This window comes from Canis lupus, chromosome 21, assembly GCF_048164855.1.
Source record: "Canis lupus baileyi chromosome 21, mCanLup2.hap1, whole genome shotgun sequence".
Classification (NCBI taxonomy): Eukaryota; Metazoa; Chordata; class Mammalia; order Carnivora; family Canidae; genus Canis; species Canis lupus.
The window spans coordinates 8,726,344-8,750,911 of record NC_132858.1 but is presented as its reverse complement, the minus strand read 5'-3'; the positions used below and the strand labels follow the sequence as shown (position 1 = coordinate 8,750,911).

General features: G+C 51.3%; 1 protein-coding gene across 5 annotated transcripts in view; it reads left to right on the top strand.

The window, feature by feature from the left end:
- SHANK2 (SH3 and multiple ankyrin repeat domains 2) overlaps positions 1 to 24,568 on the top strand; it is a 510,376-nt gene that overhangs the window by 96,889 nt on the left and 388,919 nt on the right. For all 5 annotated transcript variants that reach the window (XM_072790331.1, XM_072790330.1, XM_072790327.1 and 2 more), the window contains exons 6-8: positions 1,165 to 1,273; positions 18,296 to 18,447; positions 19,409 to 19,576. In XM_072790331.1, coding sequence (XP_072646432.1) covers positions 1,165 to 1,273; positions 18,296 to 18,447; positions 19,409 to 19,576 — 429 coding nt within the window. The remainder of the gene's footprint in view (positions 1 to 1,164; positions 1,274 to 18,295; positions 18,448 to 19,408; positions 19,577 to 24,568) is intronic.

Sequence of the window (24,568 nt, the reverse complement as noted above, 5' to 3'; positions counted from 1 at the left end):
TGGTGGCAGCCCTTCTGCCTGGCTGTCTGCCCTCTGGCCTGTGCTGCTGTCCCCTGAGCACTGACAACTTTGTGGCACAACTAATGGTCTGACTCCTTATGCATGTTCCCTGCCCAGCCCTAGAATCCACCTGGATGGTGGTGTTTAGACCTCAAGGTCTGGAAGCTTTTTTTTTTTTTTCTCACCTTCTAACATGTAGATAAAAATGTGCTTTTTGGATTAAAAAAAAAAAAGTCAGTTACTAAATAACAGTGAAAACGTTAAGTGAGAATGAGTGTATCTTGTGTCTTTGGGCATTTGCTAATTTTGGCCCTAGAAAGTCCTTAAAGTGTGTGGGTGGAGATCCAGCCTGTGTTGGGGGGCTGGAGGCCCAGCCCCCGCCCCCCACCCCCCCGGTGCTGCCCACGTGGTGTGTCCTGGGAGCCATGTGGAGGGGGCACGGAATCTGGCCTGTGGCAAGAGTTAGCTCCTTCAGAGGAAGGCAGATTGTGTATTGGGGTTATCCTCAGCTGGCCCAGGCTTTCTGCTCCATGGCAGGAAATCATGATTCCAGTTACTGACGAGGCCAGGCATAGCTGGGGGACGTCCCTCCCCACCAGGGTTGACCCACTGATCGTTTACCCCACAGGATGTGATTGTCTCTTTTGACCTTGAATTGCTCCATGACCAGGCATCTTTGTTTCTGTGCAAGTAGTCACAGACGTTCACCAACAAGTGGATTCCCTGAGTGACAGCTGCCCTATCTGCTCTCCATTGCGGCTGCTGCTTTAGAGATTACAAAGCATAACTATCCATCCTTGGGCCTCGCTTCCCAGAGATGGAGGCTGAAGCTCTGGGGTGGACCCTGGAAGCAGTAGTTTTTTGAAGTGGCCCAGGTGGCTTGTCCTTTCAAAAGTGAAGGATCGCCCTGTGGCTCCTGGCACGGGCAGTGAAAGCAGGAGAGTTCTAAAACCTCCATCCAGGACAGGCTGGCTGCGTCTGCCCCGCGCTGGACTCCATGCTTGGTGCTGGAGTTCCGGGTGCAGTGAGCTTGCCACCTGGCGGGTCTGCAGCGCCCTGTCCGGGGTGGCTCCCTGTCCCCAGAGGAGGCTGGAGCGTGCCCCGTAATAAGGAACCTTCCCAGGGGCTGTAAAGACATTTCTGTTTTCTTATTTTTCCCCTTAGACCAATCTGAAAAAATTCATGGACCATATTCAGCACCGTTTGGTGGAGAAGGTCGTCAAAATGCTGGAACGAGGCCTGGATCCAAATTTCCATGACCCGGAGACAGGAGGTAGGTCCTGGGTGCGGAGGACGTCAGTAAGCCTCGCACAAGTGCGGGCTCGGCCCGAAAAAGTGCCTCTGTCGTCAGATCCCACACGCACGTGCAACACTTAGGCTTTTCTTGGTTTTTGAAAGTGCTTTCTCATTCCTGGGTGAGTTCCAGAGAAGGGCCGAGCCGTGGAGCCGAGCACGGCGCCTGGCGCACAGTAGGTGCTCATCCACAGCCGCTGGGTAAGCGAATGAATACAGGAGGGATGGTGAGGCGTGTGGTGCTGTTGAGCGCCCGTCAGGGCAGACACGCTGGCACGTGCACACCTTGCTCTTCCAGCTGAAACCTGCCTCCTTATTTACATTCGCAAATCCGAACAGCCCAGGGGTTCCCGAACTCCGTGCCTGTGACTTGTGGGGCTGGGTGATTTCTTCATCTTTAAACAATTCCAAATGAGCATTGATCTTTATTTATTTAATCTTACCCCGCCCCCGCCCCCAGTTTTATTGAGATTTAGCATCGTGTTTCGATACTCTCCTCTGAGGACTGGTTAACGTGTCTCCACGCAGAGTTACAGTTGCTTTTCTTTTTTATTTATTTTATTTTATTTTATTTTATTTTTTTTATAAGGTCTCTTTATTTTTTTATTTTTTTTATTTTTTATTATTTTATTTTATTTATTTATTTTTTTTATGATAGTCACACACAGAGAGAGAGAGAGAGGCAGAGACACAGGCAGAGGGAGAAGCAGGCTCCATGCACCGGGAGCCCGACATGGGATTCGATCCCGGGTCTCCAGGATCGCGCCCTGGGCCAAAGGCAGGCGCCAAACTGCTGTGCCACCCAGGGATCCCTACAGTTGCTTTTCTTGCAATGAGAACCCTTAAGATCTGCTCTTTCAGCAGATACACAGAACAGTAATGTTAACTGTAGTCACTGTCTCTGGGACTTGGGACTCATACATCTTGTAACTGGAAGTTTGTACCTTTGACTACCTTCACGCTGATCCCACCCCGCCGCTGGCAGCCAGCCGTCTGCTCTCTGCTTTGGGAGTCGGTATTTTGGGGTTTGACATGCAAGTGACATCCTACGGGCATCTGCCTGACTCATTGCACTCAGCTTGGTGTCCCAAGGGTCCATCCATGGATCGTCAGTGCCCCCACAGGATCCAATCCTTGTGGCAGGATTTCCTTCCTTCTTATGGTGGACTCTGTCCTGGGGCCAGATGGTGATTCGTGGCGGGGGCTGTGTCATGTGTTGTAGGACATGTACAGCATCGCCAGCCTCACCCTGGGCTCCAGTAGCACCACCCCACCTGTGACAACCAGACTGTCTGTAGACCTTGCCCGTGTCACCCTAGTGGGAGCCCTGCCAGGGACACGCCGAGCTGGGCTGGCCGAGAGGGCTCAGGTGGTCTCTGTGGCAGCTTGGGGTGTTCATCCTTGGGGTGTTCATCCCTGGGGCTAGAGAGGGTTCCTCCTGGACTCAGCCACTGCGGGGCCCCTCCTTCTCTTCTGGTGACTTGCCAGCCCTCCTCCGGAGGACTGTCACATAAACATGTCCCGCTTGGCCACTCAGTGACTGAGCCCACAGCACATGCATGTATCTGCTCAAGGATGGAGCTTTCTCATCATCTCTAGGGGTTCCTCTGACCGCTGCAGCTGGGGCAGGACCCCTGCCTGTGCCCATCCAGCTGTGCACACCCCCCGCCCCCACACACACACCCAGCACAGGCTGCTGGATCACAGCCGTGATCACTGTGGACTTGTATGTCTCCCAAATTTAACTTCTGTTTGAGATGCCAGGAGATGGGACACGTGGTGGTGGGAGGACACGGAAGGCACTCTTGGAGGGGTCGTGCATCTCCAGTGTCTGCAGTTCCCTCCTTGGGCAGCCTTTGCCCTGGACGTCCACCAGCCTGGCCTTGAACGTGGCTGTTTCCAGATGATTCCACGGAGGAGGGCCAGCAGTAGGGGGTAGGTCAGGGGATCTGCTCTGGGCTGCTCTTCTTCTCACACGTGGCCTCCTTCTCTGAAACTGGTATCTTCCAGATTCTGGGCTTGCAATGACTCTCCTTCCAGGGCAGACTCTACCCAGCTTCCAAAACCACTCAGCACAGACCCAGATACAGGTCTGTGCCCATTTCTGGATGCTCCTGGCTGTCTGGGAGAGTTTCCTCTTGGGCTGCCCCTGTCTCTACCTTCGGCCGGTGGATTATGTGATCAGGCTGTGTGTGCCGTTGGGGTTTGTCTGTTTGTTTTGTTGTTTTCTTGCCCAAACAAACTAAAAACTGTTATTTATTTTTAAGTGTAACTTGTAAAGCAGAGTCATTGACGTGCAGTGACTGCCAGATGGTCCACGTCCAGATCTCTCCTGGTCGTGGTCAACATTCCCCTAGAAAGCAGAACCTTCCCCCCTTCTCCATCTTCTCTTGGCCCAGCTTTTTTTTTTTTTTTTTTTTTTAATTAGTAGATTTTATTTGTTAGAGCAGTTTCAGGTTTACAGGAGAATGATTGGAAAAGCTGGAAGCTCTGTGGGGGTCCCCGATAACCACCAGCTCCCCTGTTATCAGCATCTTGCGTTAATGGGGCAGATTGTTATAGCCATGAGCCCATCGTTACTAATTAGAGTCCGCAGGTTACTTTGGGGTCCACTCTTGGTTTCATCCGTTTTGTGGGTTTTGATAAGCAGTTATGACAGGTGTCCATCACCATAGGGTCATACGGAGTAGTTTCCTTGCCCTCAGTGTCATTTGTGATCCACCTTTCACCCTCCATCCCTGCTAACGCCTGGCAACCACTGATCTCTTCACTGTCTCCATGGTTTTACATGGATGTTGTAGAGTTAAAATCATAACGTATGGTCTTTTCAAAATGGTTTCTTTCGCTTCGTAAGATGCGTGTGCGGTCCCTCCGTGACTTTTCAGCTCAGGAGCTCACTTCTCTTTAATGCTGCCTGGCACTTACAGTGACTGGATGGACCACAGTTAATTTTTCCATCCACCTGTTGAAGGACATCTTGGCTGCTTCTAGGTCTTTAGCACTTGTGAAAATAGCTACTATAAACATCTGTATGCAGGTATTCTTGTGTGTAGACATAATTACCAATGATCAGACATACGGGGTTTTATTTTTAGAGGCCAAACAAAAATATTTACAGGATACAAAAAAGAGATATTTAAGATAGAAAGTTTTGAACCAGAGGCCATGTGCAGACCTGAGACCCCGCTGTAGACAGTGCCGTCAGACCCTCACTGTGCCCCAGCTCCACCGTGCCATCCTCAACATCTTCAGATTTTTCATGCACACCCCCAAATTAGGCGAGAAGAAGCCATTCTAGCTGGGGGCCAGGGAAAGTGGGGACCACGCACGAGGAGTGAAACAAGCGAGGTGAAGAGTGGGACGGACGTTCCCTGTAAAGGAGCTAAGCTGTGGATAAGTCCCAGGATGACGGCACAGAGCAGCCCCCATGGGAGGTGAGTGCTGCCCAGGGAGGCGCCCTGGCTATGGAGACAACCCATAGTTGACTATCACAGGCTGCCTCCAGACAACAGGTAATGTGACCAACTTGTCCTCATTCTCCTGGGGTGGCCCTGGTTTTCACATTGAAAGTCCCATGCTTGGGGATCCCCTTGGTCCCAGACATTCTGGCACTGCCAGTCACCCTAACAGTGACCAGAGCACTTAATAATCACAGCCATAGTTACATGACAGCCTATTAAGTTCCAATGATGTGTCAAGGGCGTGGGAAGCCTCTTTTCCCTTAATCATCGTGTGTCCTATGAAGCTGGCCCTCTGTGTTTAGCCAGTGTCCTCTGAGAGCAGAGGAGGCAAAGCCTGGGCTCATCTGCCCTGGGACCACAGGGTCTATGCTCTCACCCCTGGGGAAAGGAGGTGGGTCTCTCTTCTCATGCGTGTGCCTGGCGAGACACGGCCAGGGCTCTGGCTGGTGCAGAGGGTCCAGGACTGGACGGTCTGTGGTCTCGGAGCAGGTCCCCTCACCGTCCTGGGATGGGAGCATGTGCTGCAGCGCCAGGCCATCCTGGTGGGAGGGAAGAGCTGGCTTGTTTCCCCTCTTACTCCAGACGCTGCACTGTCGTCCTCATGGGCTCTGACAATTGTCGCCTGTTCCACTAGAATAGGCACCAGCTCCACACTGAGTTGGGTGACTTTTTCAAAGCCAGTTGGCGAGCAGCAGAATCTGCGGGAAAGCCGACTTCGCCCCTGGTGTAGAGAGTTGAAAGCAGCTTGCTTCCTAAATGGCAGGAAACACGATGTTCTGACTCAGGCCATGGCCCTGTAGTGGGCTTTGTGGTTTTCAGACGCTTCTGGGCTGCATGTGGGGGCCCCAGGTTGGAGAAGCAGCCCTTTGGGATGAGGGATGTGCAAGAGATAATGAAATCTCCATAGAACGACCTGTCAATTAAAATAAAGCAGCCTGTGATTACAACGAACTGTCTGGTGCCTATTCTAGTGGAAATTTTAATAAGTAACAGCAAAGGTCACGTGAAGAAATAAAGCTGCACCCACCAGGGTCTCTGGGCTCATCTCCTGCTTTGGTTGGCACCTGTGGGACAAGGCGCGTGGTGTTCTGAGTCCCAAGGAAGGAACAAAAACTAGTAATTTGAGCAAAAATTAGTTTAGTGCTTTTATTTCACACTGTGTTCCCAAATTTGAAAGAAGCACAGGCATGACAAAAGGTGGGGTGTTAATAAAGCCAAAAATAAAGTCTTTCAAATCATGGAACATATTGAGAAGTAAAAAAATAGAATTTTCATTGATGGAGTGGCTTTCTCCGGTCACCTGTGATGGGTCTGGACTTCACCTCTGAGATCCAATGACTAAGTTAGTTTCCAGGGAGGTAGTAGCTCATCAGTTTGTCAGGCTGGTGTTGTCCATCATCTGTGCCGAGATGTGCCTGGCTCCACCACGTGTCGCCACAGCCCGGCTCCTGGGAGTCCCTCCTGGCTCCCACGTGGCCCAATTAGAAGCTTTCTCGGACACTCTGGCTCCCCATACGCCGAGCAGTGCCTCCTCCCAGCGCTGCCTTTGAGGACAGAAGGGGCTTCTTGGATGCAGATGATGAACAATGGTCCACATGTGGTTGCCTCACTGGAGCCCCTATGAGAATCCTGGAATTAGATTCTCCAGAAATAATAACACTGGGTACACAGAAGGGGGGGTGCATTTTGAGCAGACAGGGTTCCAGAACCTCATAAATGTCAATCTGCAGAGAGTCGGAGATACTGCTGGAAGACTGTGCCGCCACGGATCGGGTTCTGGTGCATATGGCTGGTCAGGTGCACTTCCTGGTACAAAGGAGCCTGTCTTCAAATGCAAGCTCGAGTAGAACATGCAGTTACTTCAGGGTTTTCTTTTGTACACCACACTATGTTTCAGCGAGGGTGACAGGTGACTTATAAGGTGCGTATGGTAGGGAGAGATGCAGTATGTCAAGCAAGTAAGGAGTTTGGGTGGGGGCAGGGACGAGGGCTGCAGGAGGGGGCCTTGGCATTGGGCCATCTGCCACAACTGGCCAGGGGGAGAGGAGGTCAGTCTGGGCGCTTGTCACAGTGACCCATGTCATGGCATGCACACATGGCCAGGGGCAAAGACCCTGTGGTCCAGAGCGTCTCCTTACGGGGCCTGCTGGGGGTGAGTGAGCAGCAGCATTGTCACATCACACCATCACCTGTTCTTTAATACCTAAATAAGAGCAGTGACTATGTTAGAGAAGTTTGGGGTTTACAGAATTGTTATAAAGATGGTACAGAATGTTCCACCTGTACCCAGAGCCCATTTGCCCTGATTACCATCCTACCAGAGGAGGGTGCATTTTATAACCAACGAGCCAATCCTGATATGTTGCTATTAACTAAAGTGCATGCTTTCTTCATATCTTATTAGTAGGTAACGTCCCTTTTTTGCCCCAGGAGTCCTCATGGCACGTAGTTGTCTTGTCTCTGTAGGCATCTTTTGGTTGTGACCGTTTCTTGCGTTTTCCTTGTTTTTACTGACCTTGGCTCTTTTGGGACCTGGGCGGGCATATTTTGGAATGTCCCCCTTATTGGGGTTTGTCTGGTGTGTGTGCATCATCGTCAGAGTGGGATGTGGGTTTGGGAGGAGGACCCCAGGGTGAAGTATCCTCCTACCCCATCACGTCTGGACTCGTTTCCCCACCAGACTTGTCCCTGTGATGCTAGCCCTGCTCACCTGGGTGAGGCGCACATCAGGTCCTGGCTATACAGTCCCTCTTTTTTTCATTTACGGATTGTCCTCTTCTGAAGGAAGCCACTAAGCGAAGCCCCCACCTGACAAGTGGGGAGTTATGTGCCACGTCCTCAAGGATGGAATATCTGCATGTTTGACGGAGGTTTGTCTTTTCTCCCCCATTTATTTATTTACTCTTACATTCATTTACCTTTTGGGTATTTAATTCATAATCTGGATTATGGCCCAGGGCTGTATTTCATTGCTCCCAGCTCTGGGCACTGGGAGCTCTTTCAGCTGGCTCCTGTGTCCCTTGGACAGACCCTGTGGGTCATTATTATTTGCCCCAGGTTCACCCTGTATGTTTCCTGCCCAGACCTAGAGCCCGCTGGTCTTCCAGGAGCCCGCTGCCTCTTACTGGAGAATGGTTTTAGGAACCAAAATCTGGGTGCTGAATGTGCTCACTGCTGCTGGGGTGCACTTGATTCCTGGCCCTCGAATGTGGAGCAACAAACTGTGTGTATGTGTATGCTAACTCACAAATATGTGCATATCTATAAATGCTTCTGTATATGTATTAAGCTGAATATGAGTTCTTGCTAATGTCTCCGACTCTGATCTGTGGCCACATGGATCAATGCAGTCCCTTCCCTTTGCTCATCCATAACCTGCCCAGTAATAGTGAGAAACCGGGCTTCCTCCCTCTGCCATCTGTTTATCTAATTGCTCAATCACAGGATCCGTGAATAGTGGTTTCTGAGTTGCTGACCTGCACCCCACAATGGAGGCAGCTTTGTGAGTTGCTTGAGCATGGCACTTACCTGGGTTTGCTTTGCTGTCCGTCTTGCAAACCACTCCCTTGAGTTCCTATTCTATGGTCTGGCATGTAGTTCCCCAACTCCCTCCGGCAAGGCTATTTTTTACATTTGTAATACAGTTCAACTCTTTTGTCACATTCTGCATTCCAAACCAGGACGCCCCCACCACATCTCCTCTATGAATTTTTCAACTTCATTTAAAAATTTGCATGCATTGAGGTTCGCTCCGTGTGCTGCGGAGTTTATGATTTTGACAGATGTTTGAGTCTTGTGTTCACCATTACAGGGTCATACAGAATACTTTCATCACTTAAAACAATCCTCTGTGCTTTTTACCTATTCCACCCTGCCCCTCTCTGGAGCCCCTGGGACCACTGATTGTTTACTTCCTCCATAGTTTTGCCTTTTCTGGAATGTCATATAATTAGAATCAAGCACTGGTTTTTCAGACTGGCTTTTTTTTTTTTTTTTAAGATTTTACTTATTCATTCAGGCATTCATTCATTCATTCATTTGAGAGAGAGAGACTGAATGCATTCATTCATTCATTCATTTGAGAGAGAGAGACTGAATGCATGAGCAGGAGGAGGAGCAGAGGGAGAGGGACAAGCAGAGTCTACACTAAGCACAGAGCCCGATGTGGGGCTCCATCTCACAACCCTGAGATCATGGCCTGAGCTGAAATCGAGAGTTGGCTACTTAAGCAACTGAGCCCCCCAGGCTCCCCTGGGGTGGCTTCTTTCATTTAACAATATGTATTTAAGATTTGGCTATATATGTGTATATATATATATATATATATATATATATATATATATATATAATTTTTTATTTTTTTGCATGGCTTTTCTTTATCTTGCTTCATAGCCATCTACTATATTGGATGTTCCAGTTTTGTTTACCCGTCCCTGCGGAAGGGCACCTTGGTTGCTTCCAGTTTGAGGCTATTATGAATTAAGCTGCTATAAACTTTGGTGTGCAGGGTGTGGTGTGGACAGAAGTTTTCAAATCAGCTGGGTGAATACCAAGGCGTGCAATTGTTGGAACATATGGTAAAATATTTTTATAGTTTTGTAAGAAACTGCCAAACTGCCTTCCAAAGTCGTGCACTGTTTTGCATTCTCACCAGTGGTGATTGGGGGCTCCTGGGCTGCCCATCCTTGCCAGAAATCGGTGCTACCAATGTTCTGGATTTTATCCCTTCTAGTAGGTTTGTAGTGCTACAAACCTGTTCTCCCTGTTGTGAGGCTTCAGGTTTTGCTTGCTCAAAAGGTCATATACTTTTCCAGCTCCTGATCTGGTTGGTCCTGTGTGCCCGCTTCAGACCACATTAGTCCACGCCTTCCTTGTGAGAGAATCCCCAGCCACACACCACTGTCTGGGAGCAAGAACCATGCACTTTTAGAGTGTCTGACCTTGAAGCAATGCCCATGGACTTCCTGCCTCCACAGGCCTGTGTGAATGACATAACCCTTGCATGGGAGTCAGGAACCTGGCTGCAAGACTTTCCCTGGTGTCTTTGGAAGCCCTGGCTGTTAGGTCCCTCAGGCCAGGTCTGATGGCTCTCCCTGAAACTGGCCACACCTCCTTCTGGAAACAGGATTTTGTCTGGAATAGGAGGCCACAGGCCACAGTTCTGTTTTTGGCTTCTCTATACCTGCCTCCCTCCTGTGTGTTCCCCATTATCAAAGATGTCCTCACACAAAAGTGATTCGTGCCTGCTTCTGTTCACAAATCTGCATTGCCAGCACCTGCTTGGGACTGTCTCCTCTCTAGCACATTTGGCCGCCGGAACTAGCATCTCCAGAGAATGTGAGGACAATCGTGATTCTTCCATTTGTGGGAAGTGGCAGGAAGTACAAGAATGATGCCCACCTCCACCCCCCAGCCCCCTGGTTCGTGGGCTCATGTGAGAAGCAGTTGCCAGAATCTTTAGAGAGGCCGACAGTTTGGGGAAAACTGCTGCCACCCTCCATACTTGCTCGCTCATGTCAAGGCCTGTGGGTTGTTTGGATGAGTCTCATGTGCTCACCTGGGATCACATCACGAGAATGTGTCCCCCTTGTCGAGGACCATGTACCACAGAAGATGCTGCAGATCCCATTCTCTTTCATGGTGGGGATGGGGCGTTAATCAAATATTCTAGTCTAACTAGACTAGTCTAACATACTGGAAGAGTCTGCGATTTCGCATAATTTAACACTGAAACATTGAATGCAGATTAATGCCAGAGGCGCTGGTGAATCCAAACAGGAGTGGTTGTCCATCCTGCAAAGTGACTTCCATGCCCACAGTCCCCACCTGCCCCACTGTCTTTGGTAACTGGACACCGAGTAGTTCATGTCCTGTGCACCCCATAGGCAGGTGCTAGGACAAGGAGAGGGCTGAGCTACTGCCCCTGGTTGGCATTTGCAGGAACACATACATGGACACATCAGCAGATATGACAGGTGGCAGGGTGGCTGTGGACATGTGCCAACCAGTGAACTTCTGAATAGTCAAAGATTCTTAACCCAGAGGATGCCCTGGGATTGTCTTCCTGTCCTTTTATCTCACAAAGGAGGTGCAGATGGTCCATCAGGCGGTGCAGAAACAGCAAACTTTGTCTTCCTTTTAAAAACATTTGTCTGTGTGTATTTTGTAACACATTCAATATGTTAGTAACATACGCCATGTATGATTTTTTATTAAAAATTTTAGTAAGATATAACTTACATATAATTAAATTCAATTTTTGTGTTTTGTAAGGCTTTATTGAGATACATTTCACATACTATTAAATTTAGCCATTAACAGTGTACAGTTCAGTGGTTTTTAAAAATATATTCAGAGTTGTACGATCGCCACGATCTTTAGAACACCCAAACAGGAGAGGCTGTGCCCTTCTGCCATCACTCCGCATCCCCAATCACCATCCTTGGAAGCCACCAGTTTTTCTTTATATCTCTAGAGATTTGCCTGTTCTGGATGTTGTATAGAAATCGAGTCACACACTACGAGGTCCCTTGTGACTGGTTTCTCACTCAGCATCACGGTGTCAAGTTCTATTTAGGTGGTAGTGTGTGATGGTGCTGTGTTCCTTTTCGTGGCCAAGTGGTATTCCTCTGAATGGGCCACTTTTGCTTATCCAGTCATCAGTTGCGGCCATTTGGGTCGTTGACACTTCTTGGCTGCTGTGGACATCCTTGTACAGAGCATGTGGACACGTGTTTTCATCCGTCTCATGCACATATCTGGGGAACTGCTGGACTGCATGGTAACTCTGTTAAACCTTTTGAGAAGCTGCCAGATTGTTTTCCAACGTCTCTACATCATTTGACGTCCCACTAACAGTGTGCGGGAGGTCCAAGTCCTCCACGGCCTTGCCAACACTTGCCGTCACCTCTCCTTTTTATGACAGCTGTCTTAGTATGAAGTCACTGCTCTCTCTGGTTTTATTTGCATTTCCTAATGACCAGTGATACTGAGCATCTTTTCATGCACTTATTGGCCATATGTATATCTTTGGGGAAATATCTGTTTGGTTCTTTGCTCCTGTTTTGATTGGGTTATTTGTCTGTTCTTGTTGAGTTATGAAAGATCTTTATACATTCTGGATACAAATCCCTAATCAGATATGTGGTTTGCTAGTATCTTCTCCCACTCTCTGGGTTGTCTTTTCACTTCTTTGATGGTGCCCTTTGATGGCCAAAAGTTTTTAATTTTATAAAGTCCAATTTGTTTATTTTTTTTTTGTCACTTGTGCTTTTGGTGTCATATTTTTTAAGGTAAATAAAAATAATGCCTAACTCGGGGTTACAGAGATAGGAGTAAATCTCTGTTCTTTCCTACAATTTGATAGTTGTAGTTCTTACATTTATAAGCCATTAATGAGTGGAGTTTTGTATATGGCGTGAGGTAGGTCTCTGCTTCATTCATTTGCATGTGGAAATCTAGTGGTCCCAGCACCATTTGTTAAACAGACCATTACTTCCCCATGGTCACGTATAATTTATAAACACAGTGGTAAACTCACATGAGGGACAGCACCATTTTGGGGGATTTGCTTGTTTACTCATCACATACCTGATCAGGTGGGAGAACTGTGCCCTAAGCCCATGTATCTCAGACTTGATGTCCATTTGTGACCTGGGAATCTTGCTAAAATGCCAATTCTGGTTCCGAAAATCGGGAGGGGGCCTGAGATTTTGCCTTGCCTTACTTTGCTTTTCCTTTCTTCCCTTTCTTTCATTCATTCGTTCTTTCCTTTTGATATTTTGCATTTCTGTTTAAGATTTTATTTATTTTAGAGAGTGAGCACATGAGAGAAAGCATGAGCTGGGGAAGGGGCAGAGGAAGAAGCAGACTCCCTACTAAGCAAGAAGCCCAACATGCAGCTCGATCCCAGGACCCCAGGATCGTGACCTGAGCTGAAGGCAGACGCTTAACTGACTGAGCCACCCAGCACCCTGAGATTTTGCATTTCTAACCAGCTCCCAGGTCGTGTCCATGCTGCTAACATTGGAGTTAGCAGGTGTTCAGAGCCATGATTCTCATGTTAAAAACCACATAAGGAGATTTTACCAGTCCTAATACTTGGGTCATACCAACACTGATTAAAGTAGTATCTGGGCGTAGGGCCAGGTGATGCCACTGTGAACTAGCCTTCTTCTGCCAAGCACGTCCTGTGGACCACAGCCTATTAAAGGTGCAGAGTGATAAGTCCCATTGAATCACTTCTGGGAATGAAGTCCACATTCTTTGTATTAACCAGCTCTTTGGATGATTCTTATTTCCTGCCCAAATGTGAGAACCACAGATCTAGGTCATGAGGAAGGAATCTCTGAATCTCCTCTCTCTCTGGTCCTTGCGAATGTTGAGATTTGATCTCAGGTCACTGGATTTGTCACAGATGGGGATGAGCACACCATGGTGCTGTAGTGAGGCTTCTTGCTGTTGAGACTATGGTGTTTGGGGACATGTCAGATTTCTGCTGACCGAGAGGAGAGAAGGGCAGAAGATGGGACAGGGATGTAGCCTCACCTCTCTAGCTTTGCTTCCACTTCTCAAGTGTCCCCTTAGAAGGAGACATCCCCATCATGTGGACTTTTAGAATATTCCAGCTGGAGGCCACTTCTCCCCTAGAGGGTTAGCAAACACAACCACGAATGGCTTTTCCTGAAACTTCTGGTCAAGGAATGTGTCCACAGTTTTGCATTTTGGATGGCAAAATTTCAGTCTGACGCAGAAGGGATGTTTCATGTTTTTAGAGATACAGGTTTTCATAAAATGGATCGTGTTAGGAAAGTGAGCTTAATGTGAGTGATGGCAGAAGCCTGACCCCACCGGAATATTGTCCCTTTTATGTCTTGGGGTGGGGGAGGGTATCTATCTCCATGTTAAGCTGGTGCTGTGAGTCTTACCTGTGCTGTCACTGTAGATCCTGTTGGTCCTCACACTGGTGAGAGCTTTCTCATTAGGACGCACTTTCAAAGCCGTGACCCCCTGTTTCCCCTCACTTTGGGCTGGACAGGGTGGTGTTTGCACCACAGATGGGGAATCAGGTCCTGTGGGGTTGGAAGTCTCTGTCAAAGTCATAGCTGAGCCTACACTGAAGCTCGAAGGTTCAGATGCAAGGCCAGGCTTTTCCCACTTGCGATATTTTGCATGAGGCATTCAGGCAGAGGGTATGGAGTCTATCATCTCTCAACTATGAATAACTTAATGATGAATTTTATGTTAGAAAACAACACTAAGGTAATTGAGTGCACAGTTTGCGCTCTCTCTGTCACTTATGAGTCCAAATAGTAATCTTCCGTTTTATTCATTTTTAATTATCTATGCGTATGTATGATCTCCATCTACGTACCCTCTTGTCCATCTTTTCACTCACACATCTCATTTTCTTTCTCCCTTTCTCCTTCCCTGTTTCTCCTACCCTGTATCTACCCACCTACTCATCCATCTATCTATCAATCCACCCATTCACCCACTCATCCATCCATCCACCTATCCATTCATCCATTCACTCATCCATCCATACACTTACCCATTCACCATCCATCCACCCACCCAGCCAGCTAGCCATCCGCCCACCATATGCTCATCCATCTATCCACCCATCTGTCTGTCTGTCCAGCCAGCCATCCACCCACCCACCCACCCACCCATTCCATCCATCCGGTCATCCACCCACCATATGCCCATCTATCCATCCATCCATCCACCCATCTACCCATCTGTCTGTCCATCAATCCATCCATCTATCCACCTACCCATCTCATCCATCCATACACCTACATTCACCATCTACCCACCCACCCACACATTCTATCCATCCATCTACCTACTCCTCTAACCATCTGTCCACTCATCCACTTATCCAACCATCTACCCACCCCCTCATCCAGCAATCTATTTACCTATCCATTATCTTATAAAAGCTCAAGAATACTGTACCTTATTGTCCTCCTGGGACAGCCACAGTCCCCAGTACAGAGTGGAGCACTTAGTAGGTGTGTGAATATTTGTCTCGTTTGCTCCACATTTTAGGAGAATCGGGACTGTCTCTTGCTGAGAAAGTCACATGGGATTGTGCCGGTCCAGGTTGCAGTGGGGGTGGGAATGCTAATAAGTATTGGCTTCATGGTTCATTTTAGAAATTACTTTTTTTTATTGTAAAGTAATCAAGTCATTGCACAGGCTTGTCAAAATAGAGAAAAAAGATGTAGCGAAGAGAGCAAAATTTGTGTCTCTTCCTGAGACTAACTGCTCTGGCTGCCAGTCTGAGGGTGCTCCCTGGGGTGGGCGCCATCCTGCACAGGATGCATGCATTCAGTCTTCACAAGGTCCCGTGAGGTGTGGGTCCTGCTTTAACCCTCACCTTGCAGGGGAGGAAACAGGCCCAGAGGGTTTTGGAGACCTGCTCAGGCCATCCAGCCTTCCAGGAGCAGAGCTGGGTTTTGCTGCCTGTAGTCCCTGCCTCTCTAGGAGGAGCTGCCCACCCACACATTTGGTTTCTGAGGTCTTTGTCTGGCACTTAGATGCTCCCAGGAACACAAGAGGGCATGGGGTGTGCACACTCCAGCCAGCAGCACGCTGAGCCTGCAGGCGTGGACAGCCATTCTGTGCTTCCACACCTCTCCTGCCGCGTGCTTCTTGCTGCTGAACCTTGTTCCCCGCTCTGGACAGACTGGAAGCCAGTAGCAGGTGTCCTTGTGCTATGCGTCCAGGTATTTCCCACATCTCCTACCTGCAAACCTTCCTGCTAGTGCCTTTCAAAGCATGGCTGGTTGTTCCCTAGGGCAAAAATGCCACCAGGCCATTTCTAGGGGAGAAAGTATTATGTGTTCAAGACTTTCTGAAAAGATCAGAGTAGTTTCTACTCCACTGGGCATTGAGGTTGAGAGACTGGGGCCATCTTGAGGTTATACTTGCTGAGGTTCCAGTATATTTATTAAAATAGAAGTAATTTCAAAATGCTAAATCCGAGGAATGTTTTCCAAGAATTATGATGCAGGTCCCAGGCTGGTTTAGAGGAGTGGTCACATGGTCATCAGTCACACAGAGTAAGCCCCTAATGGTCACAGGTTTGCAGGTGATGGATAAGCGTCTTCTTGGGATGGTTCCATCAGCCTCATGTGGAGTCTCATTCGATGTCCCCTTCCTGAGGAGCATGTAAGGTGGAGGGATCTCCTCACCTCCCTGGAGTGGGTCCTGGTCAGGTTTGAACATGGTAAGTCTGCAACACGTCCTTAGGGGAGAGCTCTTTGAGGAAGGTACCACCTGTCATGGGTGTTGTCCAAGGGCTGGAGGTCCCCCTCTTGGACATTAAGACACATTACCATTAGTGGGGTGCCTCGTTCTTTACCCGTGTATCTACTCATCAGCACTTACGTGCCTAGCACCATCCCAGCGCGTGGCTCTGCCCAAGGGGTCTGTAATTTGGAGTCAGAGGTATGACCCCAGCCTTGGTTCCAGTTTTATGTTTGCCACCACCCTCTCTGAGACGATGTCCCCGTTATAAAATGATGCTGAGGTTGTTGGCTATGAAACATCATGGTATAAAGTTAAAATCTCCTCTGGAGCACCTACCTTTTGCATTGGCCGTGTGTGGAAGACCAAATAAGAAAGAAGAATCCTAATCATTTTGAGGGTTGACCTTGTGCCAGATGAGCATCAGTCCTAAATGTATCTTACACTTGAGGGGCTGACTTCTTCCTCTCGTTGCTGTAAGAAATTTGACTTTGAGGCATAGATGCTGGTGGCTCCCAAGGATCAGGCCTTCCATGCCTTCACCGCCTTTACCAGCCACCCCAGGACCCAAGACCTCACTGTTGCCCTCCAACACCTGTGGCTGCGATGCCACCTGGGCCAAAGTGGTGAAGGCCTAACAGTTCCCTCTCTCCTCTCTAGAGGGTGGGAGTCTAGTCTCTACACAAATTTGCATCTGTCTGCACATCAGCCCCATTTCCATGTCTGTGCCCACACGTGGAGCTCTTGCCTGACTCCATGCCTTCTCGACCCCCAATACTCTGCCCCTCACCATGGCACATCCAGGTGCAGGGTGATTCTCACGGCGAGTTTTATTTTATTTTATTTTACACTTTATTTTTTCATGAGAGATACAGAGACGTAGACAGAGGGAGAAGCAGGCTCCCTGCATGGTGCCCAGTGCAGGACTCGATCCCAGGACCCCAGGATCGTGTCCTGAGCCAAAGGCAGTTGCTCAACCACTGTGCCACCCAGGTGCCTCTCCCATGGCGAGTTTAAAGAGCATTCAAAACAGTGCTCATTTGTGGATAATAAGCCCAGGAATTAAGGCTAGGTGGGGGTCGTGGAGCTGAATTCACAACGCAGTTGCCCTTCCTGGGGACCGCAGGAACATGACAGAGGTACAACCAGAAGGGAGTTCAGTTTCAGGTCAGATGCCCTGGTTATTTTATTCTCAAAAGCCTGAAGTCAGAACAACTCATCATCAGCCAGTAGTGTTTCTGGGTCCTGGGACATGCATGTTGTTGTAGCGCTCTTGGCACTTTTCTAGAAGGTAAAAGCCTCTCAGATGAACACCATCAGGACAGTGTGACTTGCTTAGCAGTGGTGATGGCAGGCATTCGGGAGCCCAAGTGGGAGGAAAGATGGATTTTTTAAAAGATTTTATTTATTTATTCATGAGAGACAGAGAGAGTGAGAGGCAGAGACGCAGGCAGAGGGAGAGGCAGGCTCCGTGTGGGGAGCCCGATGTGGGACTCGATCCCAGGACCCCAGGATCATGACCTGAGCCAAAGGCAGATGCTCAACCGCTGAGCCATCCAGGTGCCCCGAGAAGGTGGATTTAATGAGATACTGACATCCCCGTCACGGCCAGTGACAGACGGTCCAGGGTTGGCTGCACGGGTGGCGGGGAACCCTTCCTCACTTTGTTCCCATGGGGGTGGGCTCCATCATTCTGTCCCCAGGTCTTCGGCCCCAGTCCTCCTGCAGGTCGTTGGTTGTTTGTTGTGCTGACCCCGTTCAGGTCTCTGCCCACCCAGACCCGCACCTCCCCGGGTCACAGACTCTGCACCTCGCCTACCTTCGTGTGCCTGCAGCTTGAGTCTCAGTGTCCTCCAAGATGCCCATAAATGTGACATTGAGACGAAGAAAGGCGGGCATCTGCCTTTCAGACCTTTAAGTACATCCCTGGGTGGAAGAAGGTCACCGGTCCCAAAGAGAAGCACCTGCCCGGTGCTGCGGGATTCAGGGTCCTGGGGGCGAGGGCAGTGGGCAGCTTCTGACTCACTGCCCCCAAAGCAATAATGTGGAAACTCTTGTCTCTGCCCTCATTTTGATTTGTACATGATCCCAGGTGTCACCACCATTGTCACCGGGGTTGCCTGAGCCAGGCTAACTGCGCAGATACTGGGGTAACGGGCATGTGGGAGCCCGAATGCCCCACTGGGTATTTCCAGCTCAAACTTTCAACGTGGCTTGGTGAGCCCGGTGCCTTGGCCATCTTCTCATGCTGGTGCTGAAGTGTGTGTGTTTGGGCCCCACAGAGACCCCGCTGACCTTAGCTGCTCAGCTGGATGACCCCACAGAGGTGATCAAAGCTCTCCGAAACGGCGGGGCTCACCTGGACTTCCGCGCCAGAGATGGGATGACCGCCCTGCACAAAGCCGCCCGAGCCAGGAATCAAGTGGCCCTGAAGGTACATTCTGGAGCCCGTCTCACACGAGGGACGCCCCCTCACCATCCGATCCCCCACATCCCCACCAGTTCCCTGTTCCCGTCCCACAACGGCCACCGAGCTGACCCTGAGTGGTGTCCCCACTGGGGTTGAGAAGTTTAGTCTGCGCCCCTTACCCTCTCTTCTTGGGATGTTTAGAATTTGGTGTTTATATAAGTTTTCCTGTCCCTCTGGTTCAGACAGAGGCTTGTGTTTTCAGCCAGGAAGGGCAGCACTGACGCCACCCCCCATCCCAAGGAGGAGGCTGTGCATCCAGCCCGAGGGGCCCCGAGCCAGCCTTGCTGCTGGAAGCCTTTCTCTGGAAGCCGATCGGGGTGTAGTTTTACCCCCATCCCGCCCCACTGCCCTGTGTGCCTCTACGTGCCCTGGCCCTGCATGTGTAGGGCCTCTAAGAGCCCCAGTAGGGAGGGAGGGGGACCCACTGTTGGGGCCTGACCCCCAAGCCGACGCTTCTCTCGGAAGGCACGGATTTCTTGAGTTCACGTCGGCTGCACCTTGTCAGCTGGCTCTGTCTGGAATCTAGCGTTCCTGACAGCCCTCCGTAGTGCTGCTGCCCTCAGGATGCACGCGGGGATGCCTTTATGCTGTAATTCTGGCTTGTATAGTACACCTTTTCTATTTTCTACTAAGGCCACCTCATGTGTTGCTCTCCGCTGGTACAAAGGGGTCAGCGGGGCACCACAGGTGTGTGTCTGCAGAGTGTCTCCTGGCCTCCCGGATGCACACACATCCTGCAGAGGCCAGAAACCTCACTATATGACGTTGGCACCTGCTTGATTCTGGGAGGCCAGGGAAAAGTGCCGGAACCCAGGACCCTCCTTCGCCTTGGTCTGGGGGACAGTGACCCTCATGCTTCTTTCTGGACTCACTTCCTGCAGAAATGGTCATGATACCTATATTTGATGCTTTTTTTTCCTCCTAGACCCTTTTGGAGCTGGGAGCATCCCCAGATTACAAAGACAGCTATGGCCTCACACCCCTGTACCACACCGCCATCGTTGGGGGTGATCCCTACTGCTGTGAGCTCCTGCTCCATGAGCACGCCGCCGTGTGCTGCAGGGACGAGAATGGCTGGCACGAGATCCACCAGGTGGGTACACGGTTGCTCTTCACCTGTCTGACCCGTAACAGACCTCCCCTTAACCTTTTACCCCCCAAATCTGGCAGGGCAGCCCGCAGCTCACACCCACCCTCCCAGGATTTTGTTTGACCCATGCAGTTTCTAAAATATTTGGGTTAGTCACCAGCATTTAAAAATGGGGATATTTACCTAGAAATACACATTGCTGAGCTCTTTATTGAAATTGGAAAGATAGGCAACCATCTTGCATTCAGTAGGGGAGGAGTCATCTGGTGTTGTGGGGTGAACATGCCCTTCACAGGAGCTGTGAGCTCTCTGCGTGTCTAGCATCTTGGGTGTCCCGATAGAGTGTGGCACCAGGTGCTTTCTGCGTACAGGTAACCCGGTGTGATTACCCTACGTGATTTCTAATACAGGAGACCAGTGTGATGCCTGATTTCTGATACAGGTGATCTGGTGCGATGCCCAATTTCCATGCACAGGGCACAAATGTCCCTGATCCCACCTCGCAACAGTGGGACCAGGGCTTGTGTCAGCTGCAGTCTTTTAAAGAAACAGAATCCCCCTGATTGCTCGGATGAAGAGTCTTTAATGGATGGAAGGCAGGGGAGGAAATTGTGGTCTCAGAAGCAGGGACAGCCGAGGTGGTGGAGAGGACGCAGGCAGGGGGTGCCCTGGCCCTCTTCTCCTGCCCTCCATTGGCTGAGCCCTGTGTGTGCCGGCCAACCAGAGGGCCCAGAGGTCAGAGTCTCTCGGTCAGAGTCTCCGGGCAGAGGAGGGTGGACAGTGGGTCTGGGAGAGCACACAGGGAGCGTGGGCCGGGAAGGCGAGGGGAAAGGGCTGGAACAGGGGAGGCTCTGAACTGTTCTCCAGATGGGCAGAGACTTTTATCACCTTTCAGGCCACCTGTCCACCTCTCTCAGCCACCGGGGCCTTACACGCTGACCCAGTCTGGGTGGGACCATGTCCCGCTGCCCACTACCCTGTGTCACAGGGCTGAGGAGTGCTGAGGTATCACATGCAGGCTGTGGGGTGCAGGCAGGTCCACCCTGCTTGGCCTTTTGTGTGCTGTGCCAGCGCTGGCTCTTCAGCATCCTTGCAGCCTGGAGAGGCATCCAGTTCCCTCCTGTGGTGTGAGCTGCATCTCCGGGAAGCCGCCCCCGGCAGCCCACACCCAGGATGGGACCTTGGAGGAGGGAGAAGCAATGAGCACCCTCTATTAGTTCACCTGTAAAGTAGGTGTCAGCAGAGCCCACCGTGCCCTCGGCCATGGGAAGGATCTAATAATGTAAGTGGAGTGCTGAGCCTTCTCTCTGCCCATCCTGCCCCATTCTCACTCTGGCCCCCGTGGCTGAGTGAGAAAGCACGTCTGAGTGCTTTCAGGTAGTTCTAGGGTCATTTCCTGCCCTGTCCCAAACCCTGTTTTAAAAATGTAGCTTTGGGGCAGCCCGGGTGGTTCAGTGGTTTAGCGCCACCTTCAGCCCAGGGCCTGATCCTGGAGACCTGGGATCGAGTCCCACATCGGGCTCCCTGCATGGAGCCTGCTTCTCCCTCTGCCTCTGTCTCTGCCTCTCTGTTTCTCTCATGAATAAATAAATAAAATCTTTAAAAATAAAATAAAATAAAAATGTAGCTTTAATACCATTCATGTACCATTCGGCTGCCATTGGAAAGAGGGTGTGTTCCTTACAGATACTGAGAGGGGGGCAGACGTGCGATGGAGGCCATGGGGAAGCCCCAAGCTGGGTCAAGAGGCAGGAAGAGCCAGAGAGAAATGGGCCCAAGAGCCTTCACTGTGGTGCCTGCAGGATAGAACAGGTGGGGCAGGATGAACAGGCTGAGGCTTGGCTGGTCTGGATAACTTCAGGGGCTCTCGTGCACGGGGCCGACCCTGGCCATCTGGGACCCGCCCTGGGCTGACCAGGGCAGGTGAGTTCTGGCCCTGCGGGCAACCACCCAGTAGGGCAGGTGGGGGTCAGGGCTGTGCGTGGGCTGGTTTGCCTCTGAGAGTTGCCCTCTGGGCGAGTCCTGTGCTGTCAGAATGCACTTGCCTGGGGAGGACAGGCCGGCCAGCGTCAGCAAGGCCCCAGATGCCAGGGCATCAGAAATGCAGAGGATACAAAAATGGAGTCGCTACAGCTTGAACCCTGCGGCAGGGCCACAACTTTGGAGGGTTCACCCTCTACAAGTCTGAGGGCCACTTCCTCTCCAGTGCATGTGATGGTCTGGCCCCCAGCCGCCCTCATGAAGCATCACTGTGTTGGGGGGGGGGTGGTTCCTGACTGTCGCTTCCTGCAGTGCAGGCCGCAGCCCTGATTTCTGGCCCCCACGTGGGCCAGGGTCCATCCCTGACCGTGGATTCAGAGCGGGCCAGCATGGAAGCCACCAGACCTCTAGGATCGAGCATTGCCCTCTGGCTGGGAGCTCTTTCCCATGCCATCCAGGAAGGACAGTTTGCTCCTAGAGCTTCTCAATTATCTGGGTGAAGTGACCCAAGTCACGGCCTGCCTCCTGAGCCCTGATGCTTCATCTGCGCTGCCGGGACTGGCAGTGAGGTGGTGGACGCCAGAGGCTAAGCAGAGAGCAGCACCCCAGGCAGTCCTCCTCGGAGACCCTCACCACCTGGTCGGCTCCCACGCCGTCCTGATCAGCTCTACTGGCCCATCTTTCACACCCTGGAGCAGCCCCAGCAGACACCTGCTGGCCTCCACTACTCAGACCAGGTAACAGGCCCAGAGACCGTGAGCAACCTGCCCAAGGCCACAGGGTGAGCAGTTTCCTGAGCTGAGTCCACTCCCGGCCCTTCTCTCGTCACAGCCTCTAGACTTGCACACAGAACTGCCTGTATGTGACAGCGTGTTCATGGCTGGAGGAAACAGGAGGCGAGTGTTGCACAGTGAGCAGCAGCACCTTGGAGTTCTGGGGTCTCCGGTCCTGTGTTTGAAGACCGTCTGCCTCGTGCCCTGGAGTGGGGTCGGCTCCCTCCCCACCGCCTGGCTCCGCACCCGTGGGGGACCCTGCAGCATAACTGGCTGTGGCCATGCAGGGTCCCCTGTGGTGACGCTGTCTGCCTGCCACCGTGGCCAAGGGCAGGGGCAGACCTGCTTGTGAAGGGAGGCCAGTGGGATCCCGCACCTGCCGCGCCTGGGGAGCCCGCCCTCTGCAGGCCTACTCCGGAAGCGTGAGTTCTTGTGTAAGGCTCGTCTGCAAACTCTTGAGTTCTTACTCAGAGGATCCTAAGGGCTCAACACGAAAGTAGTGGAAAATGTGCCAAGAAGCGGAAAGAAGAAAATGAAAAACACCCAAATGCATTTCCAGAACCCAAGAACATCAAGAGTCTGGGGTGGGGTGGGGCTGGCTCCTGCCCCCCTGTGCGTCTTCCCCGCACCCTGGCGTGGCCTGCACCTGTGGGTTAAGCTGTGTCGGGACTCCAGGATGTTATAGCAAGCTGGGGGCTCTGGAGAGGGTGGCCGCCCCCATTACAGGGACAGCAGCTCCGTGGAGGAGCTGCCCTGGCTTCCACCCGCCTTCTCGCTGGCCTTGCTGTGTGACTGGCCCCTAAGGGTCCTCCGTTCCTCCTGCCCTCCCTCCCTGAGGTCCTCTGACTGTTCAGGGAGGAGGGGGGTTCCCTTCTCCTGCAGGCAATCCTGCATATTCTAGCCTGCGAGTTAGCAGCCCCTCAACATTGCCTGGGTCACCTGAGCATCTCCAGACAGTTAAAGGAAAGATTCACCTGAAGCACTTCCTACAGTGCCTGCTGTCCCCTAAGTGCACTATCCTTGTCCTCATCCTCATCATCAACCCTGCCCGGCCACGCCCCCATCATTGTCACCCTCTCCTGGCCACGCCCCTGCCAGTGTCCTCCTCACCTGGCCACGCCCTCATCAGCATCCCCCTTGCCCGGCCACGCCCCCACCGATGTCATCCTCTCTTGGCCACGCCCCCACCGTTGTCACAAGAAAAACTAGGTGTCAGAGAGCACTTAACTACTTTGCTCACAGGCCTTGCTCTAGATCTCATCTGATGTCCTCGGTAGTTATTTGAAGGACGTATTTGTCATCCTAATTTTGTATTGGTTGCTGTTTATTATCATCATTTTAAATTAGGAATTTTCATCTTAAAGAAATTTAACTATTTTTAGCCATGGCTTCCCTCCCTCACCAGGCTCATCCCCACGCCTCCCCAGCTCTCCGTTCCAAGTCCTTGGAGTCCCCATGGAAGGGGGACAGGCCCCGGGGGAGGTTCCCGAGGGCACTCGTGGCATGCTGGAGTGCCAGGTCTGTTTGTAAGGGTGCCATGTCACCAGCTCCCAGCCATGCATGGTGGCTCTGCACCCGTGCATCACACACATACTGAATATGTGTTGGCTGAAGGAGTTAGCCTTTAGGTGGCGTGGACTCTGGTCATCTTTAAAGTTGGGGCCTTATTTGTGCACTATCATGTCCAGGGGCACCTGGGACTCACGTGAGAACAGGTCTAAACAGGGAGCCCCCACAGGGAGGGGCCAGTTCTAACCAGAGCAGATAGGAGGGCTTCATGTCGAGTGGGGGCATCCAAGCTCGGCTGCAGTGATGGGCACATGCTGTCCGCGGCCTGGGGAGGTGGTGTTGCTGCATCATAAGTGGGCCTGGAAATGACATTCCCATGATGCTTGGGCTTAGCACACCCATGTCCAACCATTGAGGTGGGGACTGCAGAACCTTGATCGAAGCCTGTTCCTGGATGCAGAAGGCCACAGTTACCTGCATCTTTATGGAGGAGGGCATGAGTGAGTGGGGTCCCCCAGCTGCTAGGTGGAGGAATCAACTTAATAGCACACCCACTTGGCCCAGGCTGCTGCTCCAGCTCCCACTCCACACTTCAAGTGGCCGAGCCCCCAGGGCCTCAGCCATTGGAGCTGCAGGAAGGTGCCTCACCTTGCTTTGGGGGTCTGCTACATATGGACCTGGGGCATCAGATCGGTATCTCATGTCCCTACCCTGCCCCAGATGAGCAAGGATT